The 24128-nt window shown below is 47.0% G+C and overlaps 1 protein-coding gene across 9 annotated transcripts in view; it reads left to right on the forward strand.

The window, feature by feature from the left end:
• PCBP3 (poly(rC) binding protein 3) overlaps window positions 1-16909 on the forward strand; it is a 65911-nt gene extending 49002 nt beyond the window's left edge. For all 9 annotated transcript variants that reach the window (XM_073304784.1, XM_073304785.1, XM_073304786.1 and 6 more), the window contains 2 exons: window positions 13338-13507; window positions 16750-16909. In XM_073304784.1, the coding sequence (XP_073160885.1) occupies window positions 13338-13507; window positions 16750-16786 (207 nt within the window). In that variant the 3' untranslated portion in view covers window positions 16787-16909. The remainder of the gene's footprint in view (window positions 1-13337; window positions 13508-16749) is intronic.
• Window positions 16910-24128: the final 7219 nt, after the last annotated feature.

The raw sequence follows: 24128 nt of genomic DNA on the forward strand, positions 1-24128 counted from the left end.
TTCTCTCTGCTGACTGCCAGTTTACTATGTTTAATTTATTGTAAATGGATCTGGAAAGGGATTAACTATAATTTAATCTTGTTGAACAGAGAAAGGGAAATCCCAATTTAGGAAAAAAAATTGGCGGTTATGCGAAGGAAGAGTCTGAGACGATCGAGGTTCCTCAGCAGGGGAAGGGAAATAGAATGTATATTTTTGTAAATATTCATGCAGATTGCCTACGGGTGCATGTGCCCATGGTTGGTCTGACAGCGTCTGAGCTGTTGAGTGTCTCTGGTGTGTTAGTATACAGTAAATGTCAAACTCACATGCTCAAATTTTCATAGAAATGAAGCATTTAAGGGCTAAACTCAGCCCCAGCTGAGGCACGGAGCTGTCCCAATGGAAAATCCAAGGATTCCAAGGGTCATTTCTCAGGTGGAGCTGCATGGGCATAGCCAGCTCTATGCTACTGGCTCCTCCCACCCGAAAAGTTGAAGAGTGTTAGGGACAGGGATGAAAGAGGCAGAGTACAGGGCACTTCACTGATCCTGGATTGCCACACTGGTTTCCCCAGGACCACTGCAGGCATCATATTTTAAAGCAGCCCTGAGGCTCCTCTACATGCCATCCAGGGGCATTTTGGTCTCCAGGCAGCCCAGGGTCAGGGAAACCGAAAATTCTCAAAACCTTCTGCACCTTGGCAAGCTTCAGCTGCACGCAGGAGGGAAGGTAGCATAGATAACCTAGCTAGTCACAGGACATTTTCCAAACCTATTCTTATTCCTCTGGTTCATAGGCGCTGACTCCCCTGTTTTCCCATGGGTGCTTGACCCCTGCACTGCTCCCGGCCCCGCCCTGACGCTATCCCTTCCATGCAGCCCTGCCCCTGCCCCGCCTCTTCCCAACCCCGCCCCTATTCCAACCCCTTCCCCAAAGTCCTCTCGTCAACTCCGCCCCCTCCCTGCCCCTATTCCAACTCCTTCCCCAATCCCTGCCCCAGCCCCGCCTCTTCCTCGCCTCCTCCCCTGAGCATGCCACGTTCCCGCTCCTCCCCCTCCCTCCCAGCATGCTGCCAAACAGCTGTTTGGCGGCAGCTGGGGGGAAGTGCTGGGAGGTATGTGGAGGAGCGGGGACATGGCGCGCTCAGGGGGAGGGGAGGAGGAGGTGCGGTGGGGGATGAGGGAAGCTTGGCTGCCATTGGGTGCAGAGCACCGACTAATTTTTCCCCATGGGTGTTCCAGCCCTGGAGCATCCACGGAGTCGGCACCTATGTTCTGGTTCATCTCTGGAAAAAGGGGCAAAGAGTGATGTGGCAAATTTTCAGATGGTACAAAATTATTCTAGATAGCGAAGTCCAAAGCAGACTGTGAAGAGTTACAAAAGGATCTGACAAAACCAGTGACTGGGCGATAAAATGGCAGATGAAATTCAATGTTGATAAATGCAAAGTCATGCACATTGGAAAACATCCCAACTCTACATATAAAATGATGGGGTCTAAATTAGCTGTTACCACTCAAGAAAGAGATCTTGGAGTCATTGTGGATAGATCTCTGAAAACATCCACTCAGTGTGCAGCGGCAGCCAAAAAAGCGAACAGAACGTTAGGTGCCATTAGGAAAGGGATGGATAAGACAGATAATATCATAATGCCACTATGAAAATCCCTGGTGCGCTCACACCTTAAATACTGCAGGCAGTTCTGGTCACCCCATCTCAAAAAGCATGCATCAGAAATGGAAAAGGTACAGAGAAGAGTAACACGATGATTGAGGGGCAGGGAACGGCTTCCCTATACGGGGAGATAAACAGTCTGAGTCTTTTTAATCTTAGAAAAGAGACAACTAAGGGGGGATATGGTCAAAGTCTACAAAATCATGAATGGTGGGGAGGAAGTGAATAGGGAAATGTTATTTATCCCTTCATATAACACATACATTAATAGGCAGAGGGATTAACACTACCATAGGGCAGTACTATTTCACACAACGCACAGTCAGCCTGTGGAACTAGTTGTCAGGGGATGCTGTGAAGGCCAAATAACTGGGTTAAAAAAAGAACTGGATAAGTTCATGGAGGATGAGTCCATTGATGGCTATTAGCCAAGATGGTCAGGGATTCAACCCCGTGCTCTGGATGTCCCTACACCTCTAACTGCCAGAAGCTGAGACTGGATGACAGGGGATGGCTCACCCAATAATTTCCCTATTTTGTTCGTTCCCTCTGAAGCACCTGGCCCTGATCACTGTCGGAAGACGGGATACTGGGCTAGATGGACCTTCGGTCTGACCCAGTCTGGCTGGTCTTATGTTCTTAGGAAAATCCTCTTGGGGAAATCCCTGGTGCTTTCCTGTGCCTTGATTCCCAAGGGTTCAGGTAGTTGTCATCTCAGGATTGGAAACATGAATGCAGAGATGGTTAAAGCATTTTTGTGAAGATTGGAGCAACTATTTGCAGAAGGATCTAGTCTCTGATAAATTATAGCTCTCTGTGAAGGTGATGTACAAATGTAAGTGGGGGAATAGTCCCGCTATTGTGGGGAACTTTCCTGGCTTCTGCACTACCCCGGTGAAGTGGGCTAGTGAAAGGATCTGAGTCCTCGCTCCCACTTCCTTTACCCAGTGGCCTCCCTGCCCTTAAGGACTCCCCTTCCACTCTCCTGTCTGGCAGAGTCCTCGTAACCCCGACAAGGCTGGGCCCAGGAGTCCTGGGGAGCTCGACCCCCAACCTTGCTGTGGTCACCTAGGACAGGGGCTAGGGTGTCCTCACTCTGGCGTACTCTCTCTGCACTGAGCGCTTCCCAGACCCACTGATCATTACATACAATTTAAAGCAAATGCAAGTTATTTAATCAACAATTTTAAACAATTTTAAAAAGAGTAAGGAAAAATGGGAAAGGTGAAAGGAAACACATCACCCCGCTCTGTGGCAGGGAACATCACAAACAGTGTCCCTGGAACGTCCGGGCAGTTCACAGTCTGCTCCTTGTGAGTCCCAGGCCCCTTCTCCGGCCCTGGCCGTGCTGCGGGGATGCTGCTGGTCGGACACTCGCTCTGGTGGTGGCCACACGCTCTCAGGCTCGAAGTGGCAGGACCCTTCTTCCCAGTGTGGCCCCCGCCCTGTTGGGGTTACGATCCAAGCCTGGCCTGCAGAGCCCCTTGGCTGAGGCATCTCCCTGTGCGGGGCCCGCTGCCCAGGGTCCCCCTCGCTCTCCCCAGGTGCTCACCGCACACAGCTCCGGACTGCTCCAGCCCCAGCCCCACCACTCGGTCTCTGCACGGCTGCTGCTCTGCCCCCAGCTCCCTGGGCTGCTTCTCTGGCCCCTCTGGCTCCGGTTGCTACAGCTCTGCTCCCGGGACAGGTCTGTTCTCTCTGGCCTGTGCCTCTGGCTTTGGGGCTGCAGCTCTGCTCCCAGAACAGGGTCTGCTCTCTATGGATCTTGCCCAGCTCTGCTCCCCAGCTCAGCTTGGGCCCCTGCTTTCTCCTTAGCTCGGACCCGCTCTGTCTGACCCAGGCAAATCCAGCTCACACGGAGGAGGGGACCTCCCTGGCCTCCTGATTCCCTGGGTAGCCTGCCCGCCCTGTCATTCAGGCTGACGTGGAGCATTGGCCTCTCCCCATTGATCCTGGGGACTGTCAGTCTCAGGGTCCTGATTCCCCATCAACCCTTCCCCCTTTTTAGTACTGGGAGCTAGCAACTAAAACACCCCCACTGAATGTTAGTAAGGGGGCACCAGTCCCCTTACACAAACTACTATGTATTACTTCAATGACTTGGGACTTGCAGTCACTAGAAACTAAACTTGTTCTCACACACCTTTTGTCAAACATTGACAGCATGCTGAATATCTACAGCTGCTTTCTCATCCAGTGTGCTAGAATATCCTTTTTTCTTTACCTCTTGGTGACCAGAATAATTTTGAGCAAGAAAATAGAGAAGTCTGTTTTGAAAGCTTTCAAATCCACTAATTTATCTTCGCTTGGAGAAAAAGGGCTCACATGCCCTTCCATATCGTAAGGCAAATAGCCTAACAACTCTTTTTAGCAGAGGTAGAATAGCTTTCCTTGTATTACAGAAGAAATCAGTGCCAGAAGTCAAAGGATGAATGCCCTAGGGTTTGGAAATTCTGTTTGACTAATGATGATTTAATACATGCATTGACGCTCCTTGTCAATTGTGTTAGGCAGGGTGGAGAGAGTCGAGGGAGTGCAAGGGAGTGTAACGGAGTGAAGTATTTTCTTTGATCCTAGAAGGTTAATTTCAGAACTGCTCTGCTTATCAAAATATTATTTTAAAATCAAAACATTTTGGAATCCCCAAATCAGAAGGCTTCCATCTCAATTCGATTCTTTGCAGGCAAAAAACACAGGAACTCTTGAGTTGTGGCAGAACAGAGAGTCCAGAAGCAGTCAACAAACACTCCCCATCACCTCCTGGGTTTTTGCAAAAGCGTTTAATATACCAGACCTGAACGAAAGAAACACCATTGTCCTTGGTGCTTCCTGGTTAGCTGATAACTGTTCTAACATGAAAGCAAGCTACACTTTGCAGCCACATATACAAAAGACCTCTTTCATGCATACTTCAACTTCACTAGCCTACAAAATCAGCCCTGAAACTTGGTCTCCGAATTAGGGTTCTTTGTTCCTGTAGCACATGTAGGTGAGGTCAATCCTGAATTTCTTCTGGATATGTAGCATCAGTCAGTCGTGAGACAGAAGCTTCAAGGTTCATGACAAACATGTTGGAGGAGCAGAATACCTTTAAAGTATTCCTGAGGGACACCAAAAGCATCACTTGGTCCCCAGCAGATAAATCTCTGTTTCCAGTTTGGGAAGTTTCATCGCCGATAGTTCAGAATTACCACAGGAATTGTAGTCATGCGTATGGTGAACATCTGGTGAACAAAACCATGCTTATAAAACAGATAATACAATGGCAGTCTAAGCAAACTGGGCAGTGCAAGACACAAGACCTACCTCACAGAGATGTTGTGAGGCTTGATTCATTAATAAATAACTGTTGTTAATAGTTGCATAATTCATAGATTCCAAGGCCAGAAGGGACTGTTATTATCACCTAGTCTGACCTCGTGTATAGCACAGATCAGAGACCCTCCCCAATATAATTCCTAGGACAGACCTTTGAGAAAAACAGTCAATCTTGATTTTAAAATGGTCTGTGACAGAAAATCCACCACGACCCTTAGTAAGTTGTTCCAATGGTCAAAACCCTTGCAGTCAAAAGTTTATGCTTTATTTGCAGTCTGAATTTGTCTGGCTTCAGCTTCCAGCCATTGGATCGTGTTAGACCTTTTCTCTGCTAGATTGAAGAGCCCATTACTAAATATTTTCCCCCATGTAGATACTTGTAGACTGTGATCAAGTCACCCCTTAACCTTCTCTTTGTTAAGCTAAATAGATTAAGCTCCTCGAGTTTGTCACTAAAAGGAACATTTCTTAATCATTTCATCATTCTCGCGGCTCTTCTCTGAACCCTCTCCAATTTATCATCATCCTTCTTGAATTGTGGGCACCAGAACCAGACACAGGATTCCAGCACTGTTCGCACCAGTGCCAAATACAGAGGCAAAATATCCTCTGTACTCCCACTCAAGAGTCCCCTGTTTATGCATCCCAGGATTGCATTAGTCCTTTGGGCCACAGCATCACATTAGAAGCTCATGTTCAGCTGATTATCTGCCACGACCCCCATATCCTTTTCAGAGTCTCTGCTTCCCAGGATAGTCTCCAATCCTGTAAGTCTGGCCTACATTCTTTGTTCCTAGATGTACACATTTACATTTAGCCATATTAAAACACACAGTGTTTGCTTGCGCCCAGTTTACCAAGCGATCCAGTTCACTCTGTATCAGTGACCTGTCCTCTTCATTATTTACCCCTCCCCCAGTTTTGGTGTCATCTGCAAACTTTATCAGTGGTGATTCTATGTTTTCTTCCAGTTGCTTGATAAAGAGGTTAAATAGCACAGGGCCAAAAACTGATCTCTGTGGGATCCCGCTGGAAACAGCCCTGCTCAATGACTACAGTAACCAGCTTTTAGTCCATTTAATGCATGCCATATTAATTTTATACTAATCAAAATGTCATATCATACCAAGCCAAATGCCTGACAGAAGTCAAAATGTCTCACATTAACACTATTACGTTTATCTACCAAACTTGTAATCTCATAAAAAAAGATATGAAGTTAGTCTGACAGGATCTATTTTCCATAAACCCATGTTGATTTGCATTAATTACAGTCTCCTCCTTTAATTCTTTATTAACCAAGTCCCGTATCAGCCACTCTCACAGGATTGATGTCAGGCTGACAGGCCTATCATTACCTGGATCACCCCATTCACCCTTCTTAAATATTGTCACAACATTAGCTTTCTTCCTGTCTCCTGGAACTTGCCTGGTGATCCAAGACTTATTGAAAATCAATATCAATGGTCCAGCAAGCTCCTGAGCCCACTCTTTTAAAACTCATGGGTGCAAGTTATATGAACCTGCTGATTTAAAAATGTCTAACTTTAGTAGTTCTGTTTAACATCCTCCAGGGATACTAATGGAATGGAAAGAGTGTTATTGCCACCATATAATCAGACTTTATAATCTGTTTTTTCTCCAAATAAGAAACAGATAGATTTATTGAACCTCTGCCTTATCTGCATTACTACTGACAATTCTACCATTTCCATCTGGTAATGACCAATACCATGGTTAGGGTTCTTTTTGTTTCTATTTGAAAAACTCTTTCTTATTGGCCTGAACTATGCTGGCCATAGACTTCTCCTTGTGTCCCTTCGCTTCCCTTAGGAGTTGTAGAAAATTGATAATTGCTGATTTATATTCATTACTATCAAGTTCCCCTTTCTTCTATTTGTTATATATTATTTTTTAGTTTTTGTATAGCTACCTTCACTTCCCCTCTAAACTAGGTTGTTTTTTTTAACCCAGCACAGTCTTCCTCCTCAGTTGTGGGATTGGGCCTTTTCGGGGCATTTAGTAAGATGTTATCCAGCAATGTCTGGAGATTAGCAGAATCATAGATTTTTTTTTTAAGGCCAGAGAGGACTGTCAGGATCATCTAGTCCAAGCTCCTGTGTAACACAGGCCAGAGAAAGTCACCCTGTGATTCCTGCACCAGACCCAGTAACTTGTGGTTGAGTTAGAACAGATCCTTTTAGAGAGACATCCAATCTCAATTTAAATACTTCAGATGATGGGCAATGCATAACATCCATTGGTACATTGTTCCAATGGCAATTACCCTCATCGTTGAAAGGTATTGCCTTGTCCCTAGTCTGAATTGGTCTACTTTCTGTTTCCAGCCATTGTTATGCCTTTGTCTGTTAGTAGATTAAAGAGCCCTCTGTGGTCAGATCCTTCTCCTCATGTATGTATTTAGAGACCATGATCCAAGTCATCTCTTAACCTTCTCTTGGATGAACAAAATATATTGAGCTCCTTTAGTCACTCACTATAAGGCAGCTTTGCCAGAGCTCAGATCATTCTTGTAGTTCTTTCTGAACCATTTCTAATTGGTCAACATCCTTTCTGAACTTTGGATGCCAGAACTGGACACAGTATCCAGTAATGGTCTCAACTCTGTACTGCTTGGCGATGTTCTTCCACCAGGGCCCCATGTCCTTTTCAGAGTCTTTGCATTCCAGGACATGGTGCCCCCTCCTGTTAGATGAACAATGTTGTATGAAGTGATGTTATAATTATCTCTGTGGTTGGCTCCTAGTGTTCAGAGTTAAGAAGCAGTTAGTTGGTGGAGGAGCCTCCTGTGAGATTTTAAAGAGGAATTCTAGTGGCCTAAAGTTCTGTGTGCTGCCTTCTCTAACCAGGATAACTCTGTTCACCTTCTTCACTTATCCCCACTTGATATTGCTCCGTTGGTTAATCTAGTATTATGTACTATGGGGCCACAGAAGAGGAAGGAGACATAGCATAGGTTACCAGTGAGGATTCCCTTTCCTTATCATCCTCCCTCAGCAGCCATTCTCCTCCACTTACTGAGAAGTCAGCAATACAAGGAAATCTGCACTGTCATAGAAGCAGTATTCTTACACTAAATCTAATTGCAAAGTGGAGCAAATCATTGTAAGATCTGTTAATGTGTCTTCAATGTGACAAAAGAAGAATAAACATTCAGATAAGAAACCGTCACCAGTTATACAGACTATGACAGAGGGAGCACAGATGCCATTTGAATGGCATGCAGAATTTCAAGGCAAATTTCTTGAAAGTGAACTTAAATTTGCATGCCCCAGTAGAATGTGCACACACAAATGAGACTGACATACATCGAATCAAGTAGTTAGACCACTAATTGATTTGTACACACAAGTCCTGTTGGCTTTTGCAAATACTATAATTTGCACACATAAATGACAGGGAGTCAAGGGTGAAAGTAACATAAAAAGCTTACCGGTACAGGGGCCCAGCCTCAGGTGGAAGGGGCGGGGTCTAGGGCAGAAGGGGCAGGGTTGGGGGGTCAGCCTCCCGTAGCCATGTGCTTAAGTCCTGTTGAAATCAATGAAGCTAGGTCAGTTTACACTAGCTGAGGATCTAGCCCCATATTTCTTGAGAATTGTATCGGAGAGTCTATTGGGTTGCTCAGTGTCATAGTCTGGTTCTGATCCCCATACAGTTAGAGAGAGAGGAAATTGGGGAAGGAGTAGGAGTAACAAAGGGGTAGGAGTAATTATTGAGAACTACTGAAAATGTGTCAGCTCACCTCCTGATGGGACACTTGTCCTAAGGATCCACCTGAGGAGAGGAAGGGACTCCAGTGGTAAGTGACCTATCCATTTTCTTCTAATTAGACGACTCTGCTGAGCGGTTTCAGGTTGGCTGGGTCTGGAGGGAAGCTGTGAGCGGATACAATTCAGGAGCTCCGTTCAGTTCTAACTTCAGGTCCTAACTGGAATGAGGGGGGAGAACTTTGTTCCATCATTAGTTGATCAAGACTCATTTTACCAAGCCAGTGTACACACGATTGACATCTTCAGCACGATTGTCAGTGTTGGTCCTGAAGAGGCTCAGGGGTTGAATGTGCTTTGAGCAGATACTCCTGGACTGAGAAATGATGACATTTACAACAGCAGCATACGGAGGAACGATCACTCCCCGGAGAGGCATTGTATATCTCCACCCACCCAGTAACAGGGGACTTCTCTTACCTCTGAACTTACTGGACTCTACATCTGAGGCAATTGACTCTGAATTTGACTCCAAATTTCCAACAGGAAAAAATGTGGGTGGTGTTAGTGAGAAATGTATTAGTCCCGTTCAGCTGGAAATGAGCCAGACCCTGCCCTATCGGGTGACCATGAGGGGGATATTTGCATTTTTCTTCAAATGCTGCAAATTCCAAGCTGCATGATAACACATAGAATCATAGAATCATAGAATATCAGGGTTGGAAGGGACCCCAGAAGGTCATCTAGTCCAACCCCCTGCTCAAAGCAGGACCAATTCCCAGTTAAATCATCCCAGCCAGGGCTTTGTCAAGCCTGACCTTAAAAACCTCTAAGGAAGGAGATTCTACCACTTCCCTAGGTAACGCATTCCAGTGTTTCACCACCCTCTTAGTGAAAAAGTTTTTCCTAATATCCAATCTAAACCTCCCCCACTGCAACTTGAGACCATTACTCCTCGTTCTGTCATCTGCTACCATTGAGAACAGTCTAGAGCCATCCTCTTTGGAACCCCCTTTCAGGTAGTTGAAAGCAGCTATCAAATCCCTCCTCATTCTTCTCTTCTGCAGGCTAAACAATCCCAGCTCCCTCAGCCTCTCCTTATAACTCATGTGTTCCAGTCCCCTAATCATTTTTGTTGCCCTTCGCTGGACTCTCTCCAATTTATCCACATCCTTCTTGAAGTGTGGGGCCCAAAACTGGACACAGTACTCCAGATGAGGCCTCACCAATGTCGAATAGTGTCAAATACATCACAGCTTTGTGTTCATAACTTTGTGGCTGACCTGGTAATTGCATGCAGCACTGGATTCTTTATACAGGCTCTAGTCTGCCAGAGTGGGGTTATGTTGTAAGGGAAATCCTTTCATTCTGTGGAAAGCCGTGCAACCTCTACCTCAACTGCTGATCTCCCTTCCTGCAGGCGCAGTGAACCACCTCCAGGCTAGAATTAACTTTGCTGTCAATGAATGATTCAGAGTTCAGGTGGAGCTGAGACTTGGGCTGTTTGTTAATCACAGTTAACTCACGTGATTAACTGCAAAAAATTAATCTCACCATTAAACCATAGAATACCAACTGAAATTTATTAAATATTTTTAGATTTTTTCTACATTTTCAAATTCCAACACAGAATACAAAGTGTATAGCGCTCACTGTATATTATTATTTGCACTGTAAAAATGATAAACAAAAGAAATAGCATTTTTCAATTCACCTCATACAAGTACTGTAGTGGGATCTCTTTAACATGAAAGTGCAACTTACAAATGTAGAATTGGTTTTGGTTATATAACTGCACTCAAAAATGAAACAATGTAAAACTTTAGAGCCTACAAGTCCACTCAGTCCTACTTCTTGTTCAGCCAATCGCTCAGACAAACACGGTTGGTTACATTTACAGGCGATAGTGCTGCCTGTTTCTTATTTACGTCACCTGAAAGTGAGAACAGGCATTTTCATGGCACTTTTTTAGCCAGCATTGCAAGGTATTTACGAGCCAGGTATGCTAAACATTCGTATGCCCCTTCATGCTTTGACCACCATACCAGAGGACATGCTTCCATGCTGATGATGCTCATTAAAAAAAAAAAAATTCATTAATTAAATTTGTGACTAAACTCCTTGGGGGAGAATTGTATGTCTCCTGCTCTGTTTTACCTGCAGTCTGCCAGATAGTTCATGTTATAGCAGTTTGGGATGTTTGTTTCAAGAACTTTTACTGCAGATTTGACAAAACACCAGGAAGGTACCAATGTGAGATTTCTAAAAATAGCTACAGCACTCGACCCAAGGTTTAAGAATCTGAAGTGCTGTCCAAAATCTGAGAGGGACGAAGTGTGGAGCATGCTGTCAGAAGTCTGAAAAGAGCAACACTCCGATGCGGAAACTACAGATCCTGAACCACCAAAAAAGAAAATCAACCTTTCTGCTGGTGGCATCTGACTCAGATTATGAAAATGAACATGCGTCTATATGCACTGCTTTCTATCATTATCAAGCAGAACCCGTCAACAGCATGGACACATCTTCTGGAATGGTGGTTGATGCATGAATCTTTAGCACATCTGGCACGTAAATATCTTGCAACACCGGCTACAACAGTGCCATGCAAATGCTGGTTCTCACTTTCAGGTGACATTGTAAACAAGAAACGGGCAGCATTATCTTCTGCAAATTGTAATCAACCTTGTTTGTCTGAGCGATTGACTGAACAAGAAGTAGGACTGAGTGGACTTGTAGGCTCTAAAGTTTTACACTGTTTTATTTTTGAATGCAGAGGTTTTTTGTACATAATTCTACATTTCTAAGTTCAATTTTCACGATAAAGAGATTGCACTACAGTACTTGTATTAGGTGAATTGAAAAATACAATTTGTTTTCTTTTTTACAGTGCAAATATTTGGAATAAAAATAAATATAAAGTGAGCACTGTACACTTTGTATTCTGTGTTGTAATTGAAATCAATATATTTGAAAATGTAGAAAACATCCAAAAATATTTAAATAAATGGTATTCTATTATTGTTTAAAAGTGTGATTAGTCGCAATTAATTTTTTTAATCGCTTGAGAGCTCTAATGAATTTACACCCTGTCGTCCTGTGAAATCTAAGGTAGGCTATGGCAGTCACTTTACCAGGTGTGAACAATGCCTAATTAGCTCAATGATGCATTAGCTGTGAAGCCCAATGAGGCCATTAACTGTTTCTGCTAAAATGTTCAACCCTTGAAACAATGAAATTCAGGTACTGTAGGACTGTGAGCAGAGCTTAAGTAAAGGGTCACCATTTGGAGTTTCCTAATCTTGCCCTCTGTCTGTTTCTCATGTCATTCACTGTGTCTGAGGGAATGCCATTGATGAAAGGCAGAAAAACTGAATATTTAATGTGGACAGGTCACTGCAAATCTCCTTAGCATACCTCACCACCACTTCTCAGGCCCGAAGTTAGCTAGCTCCCTTTGACTGCTTCGAACACAGTGGGGAAGCTCTGGAGACAGACACACTTTCCTTACTTCCATGTACCTTAACGTAGCCACTCTGGCAGTGTTTGATTTTCTTTAAAAATACCCAGGCAACATTCAGAAATCCTCCTCTCACTTTCCTGGTTCCCAGTTTCCCCTCTCACTTTCTTTATCTATTCTTTCCTCTTACTGTTGATAAATTTATCCGTTGGGGGCCTATGCAAAGGAAGTTTGTGATCTCACTGCCATCATAAGTAGACTGGCATTCCTTCTGTAAATACCTAACCCTTGAGGGCGAGCAGACGTTATCAAGTGCATGGGAATGGAGACCTGACCGACTCTCAGCCCGATAGCTGACCTTTCCAGAAAAGGGCTGAGGAAATGTCTGTAATGCATCTTCTCTGGGAATAGAGAACGTTAGTCTCTAGTGCTGTCAACCTGCTACCTTCCACTAACACAAAAATAAATACCGCCACCTTCTCTCTGATGCTCACCTTTGTGAGCTCAGGCCACTTCAAACCTGGTTAGATGGAGACCTCTAGGATCTGCTTAGCAAGGGATTGATTCAATGTGGAGAGGCACACTGACCCAGGAGGGTGTCAGGGACAGAACAGACCCATTCATGCCGATTCAAAGTGTAGCTGCTGTTATTAAAAGAAAGTGAAGGAGAAGGCAGAAGCAGATGATGTCTTTGGTGATTTGGCAGAAGTTCAGTAACCCCCCATTTTAAACTCCGTAACTCTCCCACACATTAAAATCACAATGCAGATAGATAGCCTTTCACCTCTGGTACATTCCAACCAGCTGAGGACACAACTGAAAATGAGTGTGGTGACCTAGTGCTATGTCTGTATCTTAGCCCTCAGCACTAGCTGGCATAATCTCTGTACAATTAGCAGCCTCTGCTCAAGAGAACCCAAAAGACCAGGCTACTGCAGGTCAGGATGAACTTACAGTGGCAGAGCTTTGGGCAGGAAATTGCTCATATTACCTATGGCTTAAACCAGTGCTTTCAGTCTCCTGCCTTCATGAGCATTAAAGTCACTCACATCCTTTCACAGAAATGATGAGTTGTCTGACAACCCCTGTGAGCTTCACCGTGTGATCATGCTTGCATCCTGCAAGTTACTGTCTGAGGATCTGCTTTAAGAAATTCCCTCCATACTTTTTTCTAGCTAATAGGCTGCATAATCGGACGCCAAGGGACCAAAATCAATGAAATTCGACAGATGTCTGGAGCGCAGATCAAAATCGCCAATGCCACAGAAGGCTCATCGGAACGTCAAATTACCATCACAGGAACCCCAGCTAACATCAGCCTTGCCCAGTACCTCATCAACGCCAGGTGAGATGTGCTAATCAAGGCCACGTTCATCCACCACAGTCTCATGACCGCCCTGTAAAGAGAGAGGCCAACTGAATAAGTCATACAAAACTCAGACAGTAACATATACTCCAAGCATTACTTTCATGGGAGTGATTTCATTAGGTTCCAGGGCACTGCATGAAGTGAACACACCGGTGATTTTATTGGTTGTTGATGTTCAAAGTGAGTGGGAATATTATATCATCGATGTGGGCCTTTCTCCCAGGAAAGCCTTCCTAATGACAACTCAGCCATTTCCTCAGGGTTAGAAGTCAGGCCACAACTTACGTGTTGCTCGAGTTATGGGTCTGTTAACGTCTCTGTAGTTGTACCCTTGTTAGCAGGAGTTTATAATTAGGCTGTAATATTACGTTCCCTCAAAAGCAGGGTGAATTCTCAGCCGGGGTGTGGGAATTTGCTTGTTTTGGGGGAGAGGGCAAAATTTGAAAACAGTTCATTTAGCCACTTTGTCCACGTGGCAAAAATATAAAGAACAGCAAATGCTGAATGTGAAGTCCCAGGTGCCTCTGTTATGTGTTTCCAAGACTCAGAAATGTCTTCCTCCTTCAAACTAATTAGACCAATAAATAACAAAATGGAACAGCCTGTTTATTTTCTTTAATAATAGCACACCTGCGATACATTTGAAACAGAAGATTTCATGAAGGTAATTAGTAGCTGAACTTATGGTGAATGTTCACCATCAACATTGGCCCAAACTGGAGTCATAACAGTGTCTGTGGTTCACTGGGGCAAGGATGCACTGAGCAAAGCCCAGTTGTGCAAACATGAAAGTGCAAGTTTGGACTACTGAGTAAAACACGCTTTTTAAGAGGGCTGTAATTGGGTGTGGTTGGCTGAGTTTATCCCAGAGTGCAAGCTGTAACTGAGTCTCGAGGAGGAAAAGGGGTGGAGGTTGGATTTAGTCAGACTTTTTGTGTCTGAGCACAAATGCACAGGTGGTGAGATGGGGAGGGAAGACCAGAGTTCAGAGGAAATGTGATAGTTTTCTATTTAGGAGCCCCTGGAACAATGCATCACATTAACATTAGAAAGAGACCAGTTGCAGAAGGGGTTCATACAGCTAGATTGACTATCAAATCTTTCCACACAGGGCAGAGTCTGTATCATGCCAGCCAATCATGAGAGGTCACTGGGATTTTAGCATTTAACCATCCCATTTATTACCTTCTGATAGTGTTTCTGCACCTGCCCCATCACGCTGTCAGGATGAAACTGCAGTAAGAATGCCCCCCGAGCAGTGCTCTTCTCCTAGTCACTTCATGACTTTGGTGCTCATTCAGGCGAGGGACTGATCACACTGGGTAGATCAAGTATCGTGCAAGCAGGGTCGGTGTGAGCTTTCTTGCCATAATGGAGGCTGTGCTAACTAACCGCAATTCTGACCTGTCCCAACCTCTGCCTTTCTGTCCTAAACGTCTTCTTCCCACTCTGATGTGCTTCAGCACCTGCATTCTGACCTGTAGCCCCTCTGTGGGTCAAGCCCTGGGTCTCCCTTGAGCAGAGACTAGCACATGGCCTAAAGTGTGAAATGTCTGTCCTTCCCTAGCTGCAAAGCCACATTTGAAAACCATGTCTGAGCTGCTGGCATAGAACTTTCTTTTACCTTTAAGTGCCTCTTTAAACAAACTCTCCTTTCTTTGCAGGTGGGGCTGTTATTAATAATAACTATTAGGCAATCTGAATTCCAGCTGTGAATAGCACAGAGGAAGAGATGGAGTTGGGATGTAGCAAATAAATCATTGTTAAATGATTAATAAATGTTAATAAATCATTTTCTCCCAACTTTTTAAAATCTATGGCAACGTGAAAAGACCAAAAGGAACTTTAATATATAAATCCCTTTGTTATGATGCAGTTAGGGTTGCTACGAACACACTACACCTGACACAAACTCACAAAAGCAAGGAAATGAAAAGTTAAGCCACCTAACAGATCTGTACTTCACAGGCCACATCCACAACCTTAATTCTGCTCCCTCCTTTTGCCCTTCTACACACACCCTTTACCAGATTATTTTCCCCCCAACACTAGTAGTTGTGGCTGGAGGTTTTTGGGGCACAGTAGTTGTTTGCATTGTGAGAGGAAGTTTGGCAAAGGGTCATGTGCAAAAGCGGGTGCTGGAAGGCGAGCATCCTGTGGGCAGAGTTAAGGTTGTGGGGTCTGTGGTGTACAAGATGTGATAGTGGCAAGGTATGCACCGTGAAGGAAGAGTAGAGGGTATGTACTGTTAGGTGACTTAACTTTTCATCTCCATGTTGTTGTGGGCTTATGTCAAGTGTGCTGTGTGGGTGGCAACCTTCACTGCTTCACCATGGAGACTGTGTGTGTTCATTTCCAAGGATTGTAATGCATCATTGGGGTGGAGGTGTGGGGGGCGCAGGCCTGGGTGACACTACAAGTGCAGCTGCTGAAGGAAGATATTTTATCTGTCAGCATCCGTGCATGCGTTCTCCTGCACTGTGGGATAAACGCTGATAATTCCAGACAGGAAGTGATTTTTGTGTGCCCAGCCAATCAATCAGGCCTGGGTGAGCTCAAGGTCCCGCCTCACAACTAATCAGGCTTGCATGTGCCCAGGCTCATGTATATCAGGCTTGTATGCACAGTGCCATTAACTCCAATTCATTATGTGAATTATGTCTAAAAATCACCCGAGGCCAACCTTGCTCTTTTTCTTTTTTTAGAATTTTTTTTTGGAAAAAACCCTCTCCCCATTGGACGAGATCTCTGGGGTCACCTTTCTACTGAGGGAGATTGACCATCTTTTTAAAGAGATGTCAGTCAACAGTAAAACCAGGGGTGCTGAGGAAAGCAGCCATCTGGAGTCCCAGTTCAGAGACTTCCCATTAAAAGTTTATGGAAAGAGACCAAAGAGGCTCCCTCGACATTTCAACGGGCATAAAACTAACCTTGTGGGAAATTTCACTGATTGGCCACCTGCTCTTAGAGACCGGCAGACATTATTCCCTCCAGTTCAGACCCATTTTAAAATGCAGTCTTGACTATGGTGTCACTTCCAGGCTGATAAATGAACACTTTAGCTGGCAGGTTGCACTGGCGGAAAGGGAAGAGTGAATAGGAGACAGCGGAAAAGAGGACTTGTGAGTATGCCACAAAATCTTCGTTTTCTTTTCTAATCCTGCTGTTTGTTTTTATCTCTTCCCTTTCCCCTTTCTCTTTACCTTTGTCTATTCTAGGCTGACGTCTGAGGTCACTGGAATGGGGGCACTCTAATTTCTACCCGTCACCCTTCATTCTGCATCACCTGACCCTCTCAAGCCAATGACACTCCACCCGGCTTGAACAATCTGTATTTTTACTCCCTTCCCTTTACCTCCATAGATACTTTTTTCTTTACTAACACACACACACACAGTTTCTTTATATAGTCCATACTGTGCTCCTGATATTGCTCCTGAACGCTTTTTTTATGGTCCCAGGCCTGTCCATGGTTTCAAAGTACAGTGTTAATTATTTTAACTACCTTTTGGGGGGTTTCCACTGGTGAGACTTCAGAAGAAGGCTTGGTCTCTGGTGTCAGCTTAGCTTAGCTATTTTAATGTTTTATTTTGACATTTTAACAGCACTTACTGTAGTGTATGATTTATGATGCCAGCTAGAGCTGTGCTTGCTTTGAAATACTCTGCTCATAATTATCCCATTGAAAGGTCCATTTTTCATTTTGCTTGTCCTGGCTCACCTTTTAAACCTGGAATCCATGTCCGGAGAATGTGGCATGGTTTACCCCGTGTCACTTTGGAAGCAGGATGTGCAGGAGCCAATGAATACACCTCTGAGTCCCTGTTGGTTCCCACACACAGTATATTCTTTCCAACATGGCAGTGTCCAAACAAGCCATTTTTATTACTAAAGAAAGAAGAAAAACAGTCAGTCTTATTTTTTAACTAGGAAGTACTTGGGAGTGGGGTGGGTGGGGGATTTAGGGATCTGGAATCCAAAGCCACAGGGACCTCTCCAAGTATTCTTAAGACAGTAGCCCATAGTGAATTTTGGACTTAGCTCAGGAAGCTCAAATCTCTGTGAGCCTGCTGTGTTTGCCATTGTTTGTATTCAATAAATATCTGTGCAGCTCTGCTACCAACGAGCTCTGACTTCTGACTCTGGTTTTCTCCTGGGGTTCTCCGAATGAGCTTCTAGGCTGAGCCTGGGCTTTTCCTCCCCTTCCACTCTTTCCATTTTGTCTCAGTAATCTGGGCTCATCCACAAAACCTTCCGATCTGTTTTTTTTTAAAGGTCCCCATTGATTGATGCATTGCTTGAGAGGTTTTGAATTCCCCAATGTTTTTTTATAAAAGGAAGGTATTCCTGTTGCAAAATGATTCCATTTCCCCCTCAGATTAATTGACCTCTTGTGATATGAAAAAAAAACCCCTACATCTCCAGCCCACTTGTCTGGACAAATCTGCCATGGGTGGGTTCTGTGCTCTCACCTATTGTTCTTCAACCCCAGCCCTGCTTTCTGCTTCCACAAGTTTGTCTTTGTATCGCTATCCTATTTCCCATGTGGGGAAAATGATATATTTTCCATAAATAACAATACATTTATACTGTATAGAATGTATAGAACATATTTAATGTATTACACGTGTGTAAAATACCATGATAAGAACTAGCTACAGTATCTGTGCAATACGTTAGCATTGTAACACATGGGAAATGTTATTTTTCCATATGAGCTCCACGATCTCCTGCTCTTCCCCACTCTCTGTGTCTCTCACAAGCGCACACCTATAAACACACGTGTGCCAGGTCTCCTTTATTCTGCCTCAGGAGCCGTGCTACTGGGCTAGCGCCCACTGGTCAACCAGTCTGCTTGGAATGCTCCTGGGTGTGGTCAGCGTTGCTCCGGATGGCACAAATGTGTCCGCTGGCTCTGTCCATGGTTTCCCTGTAGTGCTGCACATGGGCACCCACTGCAGGTTGATACGCTCAGCTGGGGAGGAATGAACATGGAGGCATTTCTCTTTCTCTAGCAGCTATAACGCCTCATGGTCTCGCTATTTGAGCCACCGCCGTAGCCAGGTGCGTGCGTGCATGTGGGGAGAAGGTTTGTTCCTGCAGATAACAGACAGCCTGTGGGCTGGTGGGGAAGCTCATGCCAAAGCGACACTCATTAGTTGAAAGGATGCAGCGTGGGCTTCTCCCAGCACAGGCCTCCGTCTGTGAGCGAGCCTGGAAGAGGGTGGGGCAGTGGCCCAGCTCCTCCCATCACATCTCCATTTGGTGCACAGCACGGCTGGTACAGTAAGATTACCCCACACCTGGTGCTGTGGGCAGGCAAGCAGCAGGATTCTGGCTGCCTCCTGCAAAGGTGTGAAAAACAGGCAGCGGTCCCTGCGCCTGCAGTGGAATCTGTCCCATAGAAGAGTCGGAACCTCAGGGGCTAGATTCCCAAAGAAAGGTGGGCATGGCAGCACTCAGCATCACACTGCCTAACTTTAGGGGCCCGCAAAGTGCCCTGGGATTCACAAAGGCTGAGCTGGGCATGTAGGCTCCCAAGTCAAAGATCAGGGATGGAGAGGCACCTTAGATGGGTCCACAAAAGCCAGCACGCTAGGCATGGACCCACCCAACCTGACCTGGGAGATGCTGATCAGAAAGGGGTGCAATAGGCCCTGCCCCCTCAGGGAGAGGGGCCTCTAGGCCTGGTCTCAGAGAGCCATTGGACCAGATAGAGCACCATCACGTGCGTGATGCTGTAGCCTGGTGCTCAGAGCACTCCCCTGGGAGATCCTGCCTGTTCCCAATGACTTCTCCAGTTATTTATCCACACTTCCGCGGGCGAGCCAGAAGGAGTCCGCCATCAGAACACCCCCCAGCCCACTGATGAGAACTCACACCTGAGAGGTAGGAAACTCCTGTTCAAATCCCATCTTCCCCTCAGGCTGAGCGGGGACTTGAACCAGGGTCTCTCCCACTAGGCCAATGGTTATGGGGGTGCGCCTTCTCGCCCTGCCCTTCAGTGTAAGCTCACCTAGAGGGCACGGTCAGCCCACAGGCTGGACTGGGCTGTGCAGGTGAGCTAGACAGAGGAATGACAATTTGGGTAGTGCTCTGGGACTCGGGCACCTGGACACCTGGCCCGGGGCAGCCGCAAGTGAGATCAGAGGCTACTATGGAGGCTACACGTGAGCGTGGCCACCCACAGGTTTGGGGGCAGCTGCCCAGGGTTTGGGGCACCTAAAGTGGCAGTTAAGCACCTAAGTCCTTTTGTGACTCTAGCCTCAAGCATTTTGAGTTCACTGAGGAATTTCAAGGCCAAACGTTTAAACGAGCGTCAAACTCCTTAAAACGCATTGTCCCATTCCTCCCTTGCCGCCAGAGTGACTTGGAATCCACTCCCGTTTGTATTTCCCTGTGCACATGATCCAGCACCCAAGCGCACTACAAAGAGTCTCATTACGTACAGGTAGTGGGGTGGCTGCATGCTCCAAACAGGGCCAGCAGCCATGTGGCCAGGAGACAGTGATCGCAGGCCCATCTGTGCTGACATCTGGGCAAAAGAATCCACGAGCGCAGGCACCTGGCTGACAGCTGTCCCCTCATTTAAAAACAGACCAAACACCTGTAGGGTGGGCTTTTCATTTCACTCTGTCGCACACACCACATTTTGGTTTAATAGCTTAGCCAGAGACCGGCTCCTCCAGTATCAGAACTCCTTGGAGCCTTCACATTTCTAACTCAACTACAAGAAACGCCCGTACGTGAGCCCTAGGTACCCTGACAACAAACGAACATATGGTCCGTGGAAGAATGCCACCCAGCAGTCGTTCACACCAGCATAAGCTAACACACCAGCCAGTAAGAAGAGCAGCAAAATGTCCCCCATCACACTGCACCTCGGGTTTGAAAGCATGCTCCGGAGGTCAGGCCCGGTGTCTGGGGAGAATGTTCCAGAGCCAAGGGGTCTTTGTGGAGACAGCCCCACCAGCAAACCTTTCTCCCAGCGACGAAGGCCACGGTGGTGTCCCTCCCCTCGGCTGATCTCAGCAGCAGTGCAGCAAGGGGAGAGAGGGTTTTCTCCAGCTCCCAGGCTTCATAAGTCCAAACCAGCACCATCAACTCCACCGAGAGACAACCAGGTGACATGAATCAAATTTCTTAATGGCAAGGAATTGTTAGCTCATGTTGGTAGGAGCGTGACTAGCTTTTTCTGAGCCTACAGGGGCTCCGAGAAAGGCCCAGGACCGCCCTGGAGGGAGAGAAGGTGGACAGCTTGGCTGATTCTTTGCCCCATCGGGCAATGATCTTCAGCCATGCCCTGTCCTCATAGCTAACACGCCCCCTGCACCACAGGGTAAAGGAGGGCACAAGAACCAGCTATCCCAGCCCTGCTCTAGCTGGAGATTTGAGGGAGGGTCCTGCTGCATGAGAGGCACAAAGGGAATGAAATAGGGTCGAGAACCTGCCATAATATGCGTCTGGAAAATTGTTTAGTCTGGAAAAGAGAAGACTGGGGAGGGACATGATAACAGTTTTCAAGGACATTAAAGGTTGTTACGAGGAGGAGGGAGAAGAATTGTTCTTCTTAACCTCTGAGGACAGAGCAGGAAGCAATGGGCTTAAATTGCAGCAAGGGCGGTTTAGGTTGGCCATTAGGAAAAACTTCCTGTCAGGGTGGTTAAGCACCGGAATAAATTGCCTAGGGAGGTTGTGGAATCTCCATCATTGGGGATTTTTAAGAGCAGGCTGGACAAACACCTGTGAGGGCTGGTCTAGATAACACTTAGTCCTGCTGGGAGTGCAGGGGACTGGACTAGACGACCTCTTGAGGCCCCTTCCAGTCCAGTGATTCTATAAAATACTGCTTTAGCGAGACAAGGCGAGGGAGGTCAGATCTTTCACTGGATCAGCTTCTTTGGTGAAGCAGACAAGCTTTCCAGCTTACACAGCGCGAGCTCCGGGGCAGGCCCCCCTTCTGTCCCCCGGCATCACACTTGCTCCTAGGGCCCCTCTCAGGTCCAGAAAGCCCCCTCGCCTCCCCCGTGGTGGGTGCGAGAGGGGGCTGCCACCACGTGTGCACCTCCTCCCCTGCTGCTGCCCCTCATGGTAGCTTCACGGGGGGTGGGGATGGGGCTGCCCCTTGCCCAGCGTGGGGCAGGAGCGGTGACTGTGGGAGGGGATGGGGCTGTGCTGGTGGAGGGTCCCGCCGGAAGAGGGAATGGTCCATCGGTCCGAGGCTGACGGCAGGGTCAGGGTCAGCCTGCCCAGGCACGAGTGGTTGGGGGGCGCTAGGATCCTGCGGCGGCAGCTGATGCCAGGAGCCAGCAGAGCAGAGCTCAGTGCAGAGCTGCAGGAGGCAGCCACCCACTGCCCCGGGCAGGAAGGGACACTTCGGGGAGGCGCGGGGTGGGCAGCAGGAGGGGCTGGGGGAGAGACCCAGCCCTGAGCATTGGTGGAGCCGGGCCCCCGGGCCCTGAATATTGCTGGAGCATGGCACCATGGGCCCATATAACTCGCCGCCCCTGCCCGTGTGCAGCCAAGCTTCCCAGAGATTTGTGCTGAGTAAACACATTCTGAATCTTTGCACCTGACGGTGAGCACCAGTTCCTCTCCGTGGCTCAGCCTCGGTGTAACGGCTGGTGGTCTCTGCCATTTTTAGTTTTCATCACAATTAGGGGGATAGATGAATGTCTTGGTGCCTCACACTGAGAAGGCCCCACTCCTGCCTTGAAAGGGTTAATGAGAGCAAGATCAAGTGGATTTACTCAAGCTAGGCCCTTACGAATGCAACCTCAGATGATAAAAACGGGTGAGTTTTGCAGATTAATGGAGGTGCACAGCGGAGCTTGGCAGCGTTTGCTTCTAGCCACAGCTGCTGGGGCAGCAAAAGCCGAGACTGCGGGACACTTGGAGAACTTCCTGCAGTTTGACTGGACGATCTCTGCCCTGTGCTGATTGGCTGGTTGCTCCCACGCGCCGACTGGCTCTTCATTCAGCTTTGCTCTGTACCGGCCCCGCCCCCTCACCCCGTGTCTTTCCAGGGAGCAGATCCCCTCCTAACTAAGCCCACCCGAAGTCAATGCACCGGGGCCCTAACACGCCGTTCACTGTTCCCTCTGCTGGTGTGTGCTACCCTTTCCCCACCCTGCCTCTCTGCCTGGTCTAGTTCCATTGCCAGTTCCTCGGGGCAGGGGCCAGCTGCTGTTTGCACAGTGCCCGGGCCCCATCCTTGGCTGGGCCTCAAGCCCTACCATAATAACCACGATTAACCGGGCTAACGATGCATGTTAGGGGCGGTGGTCACAGACTCTAGTAAAACAGCACTCCTGCCTTTTGGTTTTCCGCTACTACCCTGGCTGTTTCTTTCACAGGACCACAATGGTTGTTAATCGCGCAGCTGCAACCAGTGGAAGGAGGGTGCGCCAGTGTAGAGCGTCCGTGCAAGGGCCCGTGAAACATTAGAGCCCTCGGGGTGGCATTCACCCTTGGGCAGGGCCCTGTTGGGAGGGGCTACGAGGGACGGACGTGGTGAACAGACCTGGCGTGGATCTGCACCCAGGTGGATTTCACCATCTATAGGGGGTTGGAGGAGCCGGCAGACCCTCTGCACAGGGGTGAATGGCTGTAAGAAAGGCCAAATCACCCAGGTTTGAATGTTGTAGCAATGTGAAGGGGTGTGAAGCCCTCCCAAACAATGCAGTCATAATGGGACAAATTCATCACAGGATAACGGTGGGGTATGGTTCTCCTTTGGAATTGACCGAGACCAGGGTTCCTGTCTGGAAATGTTTGGCAGCCAGTAAATACCATTACCTAGCTCGTAGGCCTCAAAGTGCTTTACAAAGGAGGTCAGTAGGAATGCCTCATTTTACAGATGGGGAAACTAAGGCATGGTGGAGGGGAGTGACTGCACCTGGCACAGCTGGGAAAAGAACCCAGGTTTCTTGAGTTCCAGGCCACTGGGCTAGCCACTAGGCCACACTGCCAGTGCTAGCAACTGAATGTCTGGTGATGTTTAGACATTTGCTATTCATACGTTGCCAGGTTTACAGGAATAGTGTAAGTTTGTTTATTGTTTGTATTGTGGGGTCTATGAGCCCCCACCATGGACAGGTGCCCTTTGTGCAAGGTGCAGTACAAACAGAACAAAAAACGGTCCCTGCCTCCTAGTAGCTTACAGGCTACAGCAGCTGGAGACAGACAGATGAGGGAGCACAAGGAAATAATAAGGCTTATTTCAGGAGCCAAACAGATTGCGTGTTACTGTAGAGTCTTAGAGACACTAGTTTCCCCCTGTCCACAGGGCGTTCTCTGCCTTCAGGTTGAAGTCGCTGAGCAGCACTCGTTTTCTGTTATTTCTCTGCTGCAGGGCTGGTGGAGTTTTAAGGCTCCATAGTTGTATTACTAACACCCAGAGACATACCGATTTCTTCTATTTCTCACGTCCCACCCTGCTGTGATCTGTCAGTAGGCTCGGCAGGCCCAGGTCCACTTGCAGATGAGGCCACAAAGGAGAACGCAGTTGCTGCAGAAAGTGATGCTAGAGATTCGCTTCCGTACGGCCTCCCGGCTCCCCATAGCAGTGTGGACGCTGTGCAGCAGGAAGTGTCGT

Source organism: Lepidochelys kempii, chromosome 11 (genome assembly GCF_965140265.1).
Source record: "Lepidochelys kempii isolate rLepKem1 chromosome 11, rLepKem1.hap2, whole genome shotgun sequence".
Classification (NCBI taxonomy): Eukaryota; Metazoa; Chordata; order Testudines; family Cheloniidae; genus Lepidochelys; species Lepidochelys kempii.